This window comes from Pteropus medius, unplaced genomic scaffold (genome assembly GCF_902729225.1).
Source record: "Pteropus medius unplaced genomic scaffold, Ma_sr-lr_union100, whole genome shotgun sequence".
NCBI lineage: Eukaryota > Metazoa > Chordata > Mammalia > Chiroptera > Pteropodidae > Pteropus > Pteropus medius.
In genome coordinates, this window is record NW_024349125.1 from 1,115,798 (window position 1) to 1,127,126 (window position 11,329).

At 50.2% G+C, this 11,329-nt stretch overlaps 2 protein-coding genes across 3 annotated transcripts in view; one reads left to right on the forward strand and one right to left on the reverse strand.

Annotated features, from left to right (window-relative positions):
• Positions 1-5,288: 5,288 nt before the first annotated feature.
• LOC120616900 (uncharacterized) lies at positions 5,289-10,289 on the reverse strand. Its single transcript, XM_039880462.1, has 2 exons — positions 7,643-10,289; positions 5,289-6,593 (listed from the first exon to the last, which is right to left on the reverse strand). The coding sequence occupies exon 1, from the start codon at positions 8,531-8,533 to the stop codon at positions 7,697-7,699; it is 837 nt and encodes a 278-aa protein (XP_039736396.1). The 5' UTR covers positions 8,534-10,289; the 3' UTR covers positions 5,289-6,593; positions 7,643-7,696.
• Positions 10,290-10,997: 708 nt separating this feature from the next.
• Positions 10,998-11,329, forward strand: part of PTCH1 (patched 1) — a 60,689-nt gene continuing 60,357 nt past the window's right edge. For both annotated transcript variants that reach the window (XM_039880459.1, XM_039880460.1), the window contains exon 1: positions 10,998-11,195. In XM_039880459.1, coding sequence (XP_039736393.1) covers positions 10,998-11,195 — 198 coding nt within the window. The remainder of the gene's footprint in view (positions 11,196-11,329) is intronic.

The following is an 11,329-nucleotide window of genomic DNA, read 5'->3' on the forward strand; positions in this document are numbered from 1 at the left end:
GACAGGAAGCTCATTACCTTAAGGGACTCTCACTGCACAGCCCTCTTCCAAGGCCCTGTACTGGGTTTTGTGTTTGTAATTTCGAGTTCCTAAAGAAGACTTCCCCTCTCAAACTGCGTAAGCCTCTGGCCTCACCAAACCTGAGTCCATTCCTGATTATCAGCCTTGGCCACACTCAAAGAACATGGACCAAGTGTGCTTGCATGAAGGTCTTCATTTTAATTAGGAAAAAAAAAACCTTCACAAATTCTGCTGCAATTTCCCCACAAGACTACCATATCTAGTGAAGGGGAAGAGAGTTTGCTACCCCAAAATATGTCACTTTGGGATATTGGCTATTTTAGGCTAGTTAAGTTTTAAAAAAAGAACCCCTGAGAGAAATTCTGAAAACCAAGTAAAAGTTCCTCTTTGTGAAGGACATTTACTTTTGCAAGAGAAATCTCCATATGTAAGGGTGTTTCCCTCACTCTACCTAGACTGCTTTCACTGTCAATGGAGAAAGCAGGGATTTAAATCTGCATAACACCCTTACCTTTGTTTACCGGGCTTTTCCTGGTATCCTCCCATAACTGACTGTCCTCTCCCAACATCTTTTGTCTTTAGCTGAAGGAGGTATTTAAGGTGATGGCTTCTGCAGTTTTGAGGAGTCAGTGTTCCTGGGTCTCTCCCATGTATACAGGAGGTAAACAGGCTATTAAACTTTGTTTTTCTCCTGCTAATCTGTCTCTTGTTAATTTGATTATTAATCTAGCCAGAAGAACTTTAAACAGTAGAGGATAATTTTTTCTCCCTGATACTAGCATCTTTATATTGTGAACCACTTAAATGTCTTTTGCTAAGCCGTTTCTCTTATTTCTTATCCCGCACCCCCACCCCTTTATTATTCGAGACTACTCCAATTGGAGATGTGTTTATACTATCTTCTTCCTCGCCTCACCCAACTTATAGCGGGGTATGATTTGAGTCCTTTGATATGACACCAAATGTAGTATTTACCAAATCAATACTGTTGGGTTTGTTTTTCCAATTATTATGACTCTTAGGATCCATGCTCAGCTACTATCCATTTGTGACTTTTTTTTTTTTTTTTTTTTACTAAAGTCAATAGGTATAAAATGATTTTCTGGATGAGCCTAATTCACAGGGCTGCCCAGCATTCCAATGTTTAATTACTTAATGTGACTCAAACACAAATACTCTGGAAATTCAAATGACCCTATTAAACGATGGTATATCATCTTTGGATAAGGGAGATAAATTGTGACACCTAGGGCTTTTTTAGAAAAATAACACGCATGTGTACACACCACACACACACACACACACACACACACACACACGCCTAATTGCAGTGTCAGCCCAGAATGAGGTGAGAAAAGACTGGCTTTACTTGAAGACCAGCTAGTTAACTCTTGATAGTTTAATACATTACTTTACCCCTTCCCCTGTATCTGTAATTTATTCATATTCATAGAGTCCGTTTAAAACAGCACCTTTCAGCAGTGTGTGAAACAGTCTGCTCTTCAGGTTTGAGCAGATAAAAAGTTAAACAGGGTCTCTCCTGGCTAGGACTTTCCATTTAGGGCAAGAGGCTGAGCGCAGGTTTGTGCGGACCCACAGCGCTTGCGTCTAACCCAATCACCCAAGCTTGCCTCATTTGGGAAGGCAGCGTGGGTGGGAGAATTTGGGTGGCATACCCCAAAACCACGGTAATTGGAAGGGGGGGAAGCAAATATCAATTAGTGACTCCTCAACCAGCTACCAATCTTGGTTTCCAAGGGACTCCACCTTAGTCTCTTCAGAAGAAGCGGCTTCCTAGGGACCTCCGACAGAAACGACACGAATGCACATACATCTTGGTGCATTGAAAATTCCCCCGGGGAAGCTCTTGTTATCTGCCCGGCTTCCCTGGCTCTCTGCCTCCCCTTCAGCCTGTGGGCCTGTCAACCAGAAAGCTCCCAGCTTCTCAGGGCTTCCGTGGGAATGCGAGCAGGAAAAGGCTTTGAGAATTGACGACAGGAACGGTGGTGTTCCTTTGCTGCATGCTGGGCACCCCGCATTTCCCGGAGTGCTAAGGATGCTGAAATGAATTTCCCTGCTCCCTCAGCACCCCCACCCTTGGGGGTCGGGCTAGAGACTAAATGTTAGCAAATAACGTGTGTGGGGTGCGGGAGCATAAGGTGGGGAAGGCGAGGTAGCGTGCAGAGACCACCCGGCCCAGCGGCCCCCGGCCCAGCGGCCGCGGGGGGCAGGGAGGGGGCGGCCGGGGCTCGCCGGAGCTCGCGGGGTTGGGCGCCTCCCAGGAAGGCGGGGAGGGGAGCGCCTGTTTACCCAGGAGGGCTGTGCTGATAGCACGTTCCTCGAGTTTACTTTGCTTTCCTTGAGTTTATTGTAAAGGGGTAAAGTTTTCGGATCTGTCACGTGACCCTGACAGGTCCTGCCTATGGCGCGGCAGACCACCCACGCCGAGGGCCATGGAACTGCTTAATAGAAACAGGCTTGTAATTGTGAGTCCGCGCTGCACTCCGCCGAAAGCCTCCGGCGGCCCAGCGCGCCGGGGTTTTTACACTTTCCGTTCCTTTTGTAAAGACCGAGGAGGAGGAGAAGACGAGGACCAAGACGAAGAAAAAGACGACAAGGAAGACAAAGAGACCTGCAGCGACCAGGCTAGGGGGAACCGAGGAAAGACGGGGAGCAGACGGAGGAGCGGAGGACCAGAAAAGGGGGGCACAGGGCAAAAGAAATTGATGTGAAATCCAAGCCCCAAGTCCGCGCCATCCTCACCCGCTCTCTGGGCAGGGCTTGACGGCCCGCTATGGTGAGTGCTGCGGCCGCCGACGCCACCTCGTCCTCGCGCGGCGCGCGCAACGGGGACGCGGGGTTGCGGGACCCGACCTGCTGCGCAGCGGACGAAGGGCCAGGCGGGCGGCGCGCCGAGGCCGCGGGGCCGGGTGGGCTGCGCCGCCGGGGAGCAGGAGCCGGTCCAGCGTCTCCACGCTCGCTCGCTGGCTCGCATGTTCCGGGCCCCCGCCCCCCGAGGTGGCCCCGCAGGGCGAGGAGGGGGCTGGCGGCGGCGGCGGGCCGGGCCGGGGAACGGCTCCGGGGGGGAATTCTCACGGAGGGGGTCGCCTGGGATCCCATTTGCACGCTTGAAAAGGTCGCCACCTTGGCTTCCGCTCCTCAGCCTGGTGGTGGCTACTGAGTCGCCAGTGGAGGCAGAGCTGGAATGGAAGGGCTGGTGCGGAGAGAGTGACAGCGCCGGGGGGAGGGTGAGGGCTGAGCGCGCGCGCACCCGAGCCAGTGCTCTGGTCTCGGGAGAACTGGTGGAGACCTGCTGGAGGGGACGGGCGCACGCCCTCGGCACCTGGGCGCGGACCCCAGGGCTAGGAGAGAGAGAGGTGCTTTTCCAAAACCTGGAGCTCATACATCCCGCTCCCCGCCACGGTTGGTGGGGAAAAGGGCCAGAGGGTTGAGTTCATGAAGGGGCCACGGGTAGGAGAGGGTTAGGTGTTGACTCTTGCGCCTACGGAATCGGGCGTTCTGATGCCTGCCACCCGTTAAGAGGTGGGCAGCTGGCCTGATGCTGAGAGGGCCGGGTGCAGCCTGAGGGGAACCCTTAGGTGGCCGAACTGATCCAAACTCCTTTAGACTAGGTGCCAACACCGGGACTACAGGACCTCCAGAGACTATACCTCTGGGGTGACATGTGCTACGTCTCCAGGCATTTAAGTTCATGTTTTAAATGACTACTAGTGTATGGATGATCAATAAATCCAAAATTTTCAGATCTCAATTTCTGTCACTTAAGAAGACACATATGGATTGTGGTCTATGGAAAACACCCAGGGACTTCTATTTTCCTAAACTTTGGAGAGACCACTTCACCCCCTTTTTTTTTATCCTTCTTCCTTGCTGAGGAGGCGAAATATATAAATAATGAGAACCCACATGAGTGGCTCTAAATGTTGAATAATGGGATAACTGAGGTCTTGAACTACTAAACTACTACAATGGTCCCTTTTCAGCATTTTGTGTGCTTAATTTTTTTTCTTCTTCTTTTCTCCAATAGTTCAAAATGCAATTAGTTGCCTCCACAAAGAAAGACAATGCTTTTTGGTGTCATCTTTTGTTACTGTAACTTATTATTTCTGGGCGGCACCTCAGGATAAATTGTTGCCTCAGGTGCATTGTGTACCCATGTTGTAAAACTCGGGGCTTTCAATTGTGAGTTTGTGTGTGTTCCAGTTGTCACCAGCTTCCTTCCACAAAGCCGTAAAACGCCTTTGAGGCCAAGATCTTTTTATATTAAAATGTTGAATCGAGGTGTGCACCAATAGGCCCATTCTCAATTTGGAGTACTACCTTCATCTCAAACTTACTGATAAATGTTTCTAATTTCTCATTACAATCTAGTCATAATCAAACAAACTATTTGAATAGGAGTTAGCACCATTTGGAGTTATTGGGGTGGAGGGAGGCTGTTTTTACCAATTGTCTTCAACTTTCTACAGATAGAAAAACTGACAAGTCAAATCAGTGTGGATTAAAATATCTGTTTTCCCTGTTTCTCTCTCTCTCTCCCTCTCTGTCTCTGTCTCTCTCTCTCTCTCTCTCTCTTCACACACACACACACACACACACACACACACACACACCTTTTTTCTCCCGCCTCTGCCACAGTGTATAAAGCCCTATTGAGACATGTAGGCGTGATGTGTAAACCGGATTAGCAGTATGAAAGAAAGACACACAATAAGCTAGAATTGTTTTACTTCCCTTTCATTTCTCATGCCTATATCTCTAATAAATTTGTTGCTCCAGCAGTGGGTCAAAGGGATCATGTTGCTCAGCTTCTTTTTCATGCAAGACCCAATAGCATAGATCAGCGAAATAAATGGCGTGCCTTCTGCCAAATACAAAGCTTGATATAGATATATTAGATGGGGTGATAGAGATGAGGCAAGAGAGAGATGGAAAAAGAAAGTTCAAAGTGTGGGTCTTTCCAGAATACATCTCTATCCATTAGGGTAAAGTAATGTAGCTAAGATGATATTTAGGGAAGGGAGGAAATCAATATAAGGAGCAATGCTCTGTTTTCTTTCAAGTTCATTGTAGGCTCTGAACATTTTCTCTGCACTTGGTGATATTCCTAGCAAGAGAATACCAACAGCTTTGGCATTGCATAAAGTCTAATTCCCTCTTTCAAGCTAGTGTTCGAACCTGGAGTAATAAATGTGGAGATTTCTGAGACTTTCTCAGGACATCTCCCTTGTGCAACCTGTCCCCCCCCCCAGCTCACTATAAACTCAAAATATGCTAGTGCTCCCTGGTTTGTGCTGTAGACCCCTCATTTACTCCTTTGTGGAATTGGGAGCAGCTTCCCATTAAAGGAGATCAGGGGTAATTAGCAGCATTATTTTGACAAGTTGGCTAGAGCTATTCCCTTTCCTCCAGTCCTAGGGAGGGGGGTATGGGGAAGGAAACAGAAGGTTGAAGGGAGAAGGGGAGGGGAGTCATCCTTAGGGATTTTACATTCTGTGGCTTCTGAATCTTCCACTCACCCCCAACCTTTTAGACTCATTTTGACCATCACCTTTTAAGTAAATACAAAACCTGCCAATGACAAAATAATAAGGTATTCTTAGGGAGCCAAGAAAATGTGGTGGATGGTGGCATACTGGCTTGAACTGAGTCAAGACTCAACCCTTATCCATGGTACCTGCTTTGAACTGCTCAGGCTCTGGCTCATCCTGTACCCTGGGGTCTCCATCCATAAATAGAATACTCACTCCATCAGATCCTCAATTCCTCTCCCCATCCCACCCTCTCAATAGGAATACTATGGGACTTAATGTAACGTTTGCAATTCTTTACATTTGTGGAAGAGTATTAAAGTTGAGACAAAATTATAATTTGGCCCAGAAGTCAAATTACTAGAATAAATTTACTTATTTATTCATTTGTACTCTGCAAAAAAATGAGTTAAATTACATTAGATTTTAAAGACCCATTTGGTTGGATCTAAACAACCAGTGAAAAGTTAAATCTCACTGTACTACTCCACCAAGTCCAGCTCCCACAATTGCTTATCATTGGAATGTGCAAACACAAAGGTCAGATGTTTCATTTCAGTGTCATCATTTGAATAATCAGATGTCACTTTTGAGATATGTGTGTGGCGTAGACATAGATATTTGAAATATGGGAAGAAAATGGAGAAGATATGAGTGAATTTTATTTTAACAGTTTAAGGAGTCTGTTTTGAAAATTACAGACTCCAATGAAGTCTTGTATCAAGATTAGGAGACCAAAATGGTAACTGATGCATTGAGATGAACTTTACTTGGAAAGAGTAAATGGGACCCTCAAGTGTTGCCCCAAATAGGGGCAAAAGCACCAGCTGGTTTGAAAAGGCCCTGAGTTCCACTTGTTTGGTAACTCTCGCAAGGGAAGCCACACTGCAGAAAGGCCATTAAAGGATCTGTCTTCCTAGTAGACAACTTTGCTGCCTGGCTCCTCCAGCAAGCGTCATCTCAGGTCTGGGGGATCCTTGTGGTTAGCTGAAGTTAAACCCGGTATGGCGAAGTGGTCCCCTGCACAGGGCATGCATATTAAAGGCGACAATGCTTACAAATGTAAATAAGGGCAGATTGGTTAGGAACAACATTATCTCTGGGAATGTCGCACTCGCATGCATCAGCAATGAGGCAAATTGGGGGCAGCCTCAGCCCTGACCACCCAAGTCGAGCAGGCTTTTACACTGGCTCCTCTTCCCTTTCTTAAAACGTTACAGAAACAAGGCCAATTAGATCCTCAAAGTAATTCATCTCTGTGTATGAAAAAAACAGACCACAGGGGAAGAGGCGGGTGGGGGTGGGGAGATTAAGATAGCGTTTGTTAGAGCCCAGGCTGGGGATTGCGTCCTGGAACCTTCGGGTAGAAAATACAGGCCGGGTCCATTGTCTGAGATGCTGAAAAGTTAACCTATCAAACAGCGGGTGTGGGGGCTCAGGGCGCTGAAAAACCCGGAGATCAGCGTTCAAAACGTTTAGGAATTAAACCGAGGGAAACGAGCCCGAGTGGAAGAGGCTTTGCCATTGAAACGCTTCACAATGTAGCAGCAGCCAGAACGAGAGGATATGCAGCTGTGTCTAGAGTAATGAGGAACCGTGGTGTGTACATAGTTTATAATTTCATTTTAGAATTCCATAATCCAAGTAGCTATACTGAAATCGCTATAAAAAAAAAAAGGTTGGGAAGAAAGCCTACTATTTTGATCTAAAACGTTGTAAAGAACTTTGAAAAGACAAACATAGCAAACCTGTCTATGGCTACATGAGTGGGTCTCCTGCCATACAGAATACCTCAAATATAAAGACTGACATGGAAAACTAAGGGTACCACCCCCAAGAATTCAAAATATAATTTCTAGTGGCAAGCACGAAATGGTTTGACTTGAAGTGTCTGAAGAACTATTCAGTTGAACAAAGCTAGAACATTAAACCACCTTTCCTGTTTTCTGTTATCAAACATAAAAATAAGAATTTTGCTCAAAAATTAAACTTGCTATGTGTCGAGCCCAATTTTCCTGCGATATCATTTATCAATGTACGTAGTATCGTTTTCGCGGTGCTCGTCTTACTTTCTGGATTTTTAGCAGTCCTTCCCAGAGTCGCACACAAAATCACGTGTTTCATCAGAGTTTTGAGTTTTGAATTTCCGCGCTGGCCGGGTTCTCCGGTCCTCCTGATCTCGTGAACACCCCCAGACGCTTCTCTCTTTGTCTCTGTATTCTACAGGAGACCCTACCCTGCCCGAGGTACCGCACACATTTTGCCGGTTCGGGATTCAGTGGGTAGGGGCTCCCAGTGAAACCAGGAAGGAGAAAAAGGCAAAGAGGAGTTGGCGAGGCTGGGTAGGCAGCACAGAGATCTGGGAGGAGGAGAAAGTGTGAAAAAGGAGAAAGAGAATCGAGAGGGAAAGGAGAGAGGGGAACCACTGAAGAGGAAGGAAGAGGGCGGGCAGGGCTGGCTGGCCCACAGGACCCCCACGGGAGCCGCGTGGGCTGACGCGGTGGCTGGAGAGCGGCGCTGCAGTCACTCTCCCGCCGGGGCCGCAGCCGCTGGGCTGCTGAATGGAAAGGGAGCCGTGCGCTCAGCCATTGGTCGGCCGCGGGGAGGCCGCGCGGGCATTGGGCAACGTAAGGGGGCTGGACCGCCTTCAGGAATGTACTACGGCGCGGCCGGCACGTCCGTCCGCGCCGGCGGGGCGCGCAACTCGCCGGGGTTCCTGGAAGGCAGTGTTTGAGCTGTGGAGGCCGCCGAGCGCGAGCAGAGCGCACCAACTTCCCTATCTGCTTGACCCGGGCCGCGCCAGCGCGGGGAGTCCCAGCACTCAAGCGCGCGCGCATGCAGGCGCACTCGGACGCGCGCGCGCAATAGGCCTCCCTGTCGCCGAGCGCGCGCCGGCCCGGCCTTAGGTCACGTGGCCTCGTGGCCCCGCCTCTCCCCCGCTCCTCCTCCTTTCTCTCCATCTGGGTTTCTTTCTTTCCTTTCCTTCCCTTTCTTCTTTTTTTTCAATGAACACACACCGTGTGCATCTTAAAGCCACACGGTCCCATTTCACGGCTTCAGGCGGTTTCTTGCTGCCGCAGGTCACTCTACTGTTCAATGCCGTTTATAAAAAGGGGGGGAAAATACTAAAATTAGACAAGCTCGATGATTTGTAAGTCTGGACCTTATCTCAGGGAGGAACTTGCAAACGCAAGAAAAATAAATTCCACTGTCCAAAAACATTATTTTAAAAATAATTGAAGCTTTGTAGACAGTTTAATTTGACTCTGGCCCCAGGACCTACCACAAAGAATCGCGTGTTTTCTTCACCAACGGGAAGCGAAGCCCTGGGATGTCTCAGTGACACTGGCTGCAGTGTCCGGACAAGTCCTCGCTATCAGCGCACAATTTGTTTCGAATAAATCCAACATCAAAGCCTTTATTCTCCCCTGCGTCACGCTATTATTATATATAACAGGATGCGTACTAGTTTTTTAAAAAAGTTTAAAACTGATTAAATAAATAAGGACATGTGGTTAATAAAAACGGGGGGCATGCCCAAATAAATCCAAAATAGGAAAACTTTGGTCTCTCAAGGAAACAATTCCCGTTTCTCCGGGTTGTTAAAAGAATTCTGTTGTTTCTGTTTTACATATGTCACAATAAAGATTCAAATAAAAACCCTTCTGCCTCCATGAGAATTCTTTAGTGTCTAGATTCCACGTTTATAAAACACTGCCTCCTTCAAACAAGGACTGTGCTGCCGTGGGGTTTTTTTGGCTGATGGGGGGCGGGGTGGATTTTTAAGAGAGGGTTGCTTTTCCCAACGTCCTTACTTTCCTCTTTAACTTTCCATTTTGTTTATCTTAATGCTAGGCGTTGTTCCCTGCGAGAGCCTAAGTCTTCTCTTTAGTTATAAAAGAAAAGAGAGGAGGGAAAAAAAAAAAATCTGGCACATACTGGCGCACTATCCACCACCCTGTCATTATTGGTGCAGGCCTGGGAATTCAAGCCGGACCTCCCAGTATTTGCTGCAGCTTGAGGCCAAGGTGCCTCTGAAAGGGTTTTCTTTGAGGAATTTCAGAAATTGTTTAAGCACTTAAAAAAAATATTACATTTCCCTCGTGTCTATCGCGAGGCAAATGTTCGTGGGTGTTTGTGTGTGAGTGTGTGTACGCACTCAAAAGGCGTCTACAAAAAATAGACTGTTGAAAAGAAAAGGAATAAGAAAGAAGGGAGGGAGCATTCCTTAATGGAAGTATTGCATGCGAGAAGGTTGGCGCTCTCGGAGGCTCCCCCCGAAGCCGGGGATGCACACACTGGGGTTGCCTACCTGGGTGGTCTCTCTACTTTGGTGAGCTGTTGCTAAGCAGCTAATAATAGTCATGTTTGCTGAGTAATTTCTGCCCTCCATGAGCCAATCGCGTCGCAGAAACCCAAGCCATCTGACAGCCCCAGGGGCGGGAGCTCCAGCCTTTTTCTCTTTCGCTCGCTCTCTCCCCCTCCACCCCCTCCCCTCCTCCTCCTCTTTCTCCAAATGGAGAGAGTTCTTTTTTTTCTTCTTCCATCTCATCTATTGAATCAAGGAGCTGCTGCGGCCGCTGCCCGCTGCACACACACAGAGCGGAGTCTCCAGGTCCCGGGAGCGAGAGAGGCGCGCTGCACGGGGGCAGAATGGTCCAGCGGGTCGGCGAGGAGCACAAGAAAGCAGAGTCCGGGATCGAGCAGCCACCGCAAACCCAGCAGTCAGAGCCCGAGCAGCCCAAGCAGCAGCTTCAGGAGCCGCCACCGCCAGCAGCAGCCGCCGCAGGAGAAGCGGCGGCGGCGGCTATCCCGGCCCGGCAGCGCTGAGACCCGCCAGGCACTCACGGATCCTGTGGCGGCGGCTCTGCGCTTGCCCTGCGCGACCGATCGGGCGACCCAGGAGGCGCCGAGGGAGCCAACGAGGCCGGCGGGAGCGGCGGGGATTTGCTGGCGCTTTCTGCAGTGAAGGGGTCGCGGCGCGGGGCGGGGGACTGGTAGGGGGAGTTGGGGACCGCGAGGAAGGCTGCGCGAGCGCCCAAAGGACAGGCTGGCTCTGCACGCCGGCTCTTGCCCTCTGGAGAACTGGATGTGGGCAGCGGCGGCCACAGAGACCTCGGGACCCCCGCGCAATGTGGCAATGGAAGGCGCAGGGTCTGACTCCCCGGCAGCGGCCGCGGCTGCAGCGGCAGGAGCGCCCGCCGTGTGAGGAGCAGCAGCAGCAGCAGCAGCAGCAGAAGCAGCAGCAGAAGCAGCAGCAGCAGCAGGTCTGTCAACCGGAGCCCGAGCCCGAACAGCCGACGGCCAGCAGCGTCCTCGCGAGCCCAGCACCGGGGCGCGCCGGGAGTCCGCAGCGGCGGCAGCAGCGCGCCGGGCCGCCCGGGAAGCCTCGGTTGCTGCGGCGGCGGCGGCGGCGGAGGCAACATGGCTTCGGCTGGTAACGCCGCGGAGCCCCAGGACCGCGGTGGCGGCGGCAGCTGCAGTGGGGCTCCGGGACGGCCGGCCGGCGGCGGGAGGCGCAGACGGACCGGGGGACTGCGCCGCCTCGCTGCGCCGGACCGGGACTATCTGCACCGGCCCAGCTACTGCGACGCCGCCTTCGCTCTGGAGCAGATTTCCAAGGTGCATTTCAGACTCTTCTCTCCTCCCACTCTCTTCCCTCCTCTTCCTCTTTGGGATAGCCCCGCCAAACATTTCCATTTCCATTCTCATTCTCATTCTCTCATTTTCATTCTCTCATTCTCATTCTCATTCTC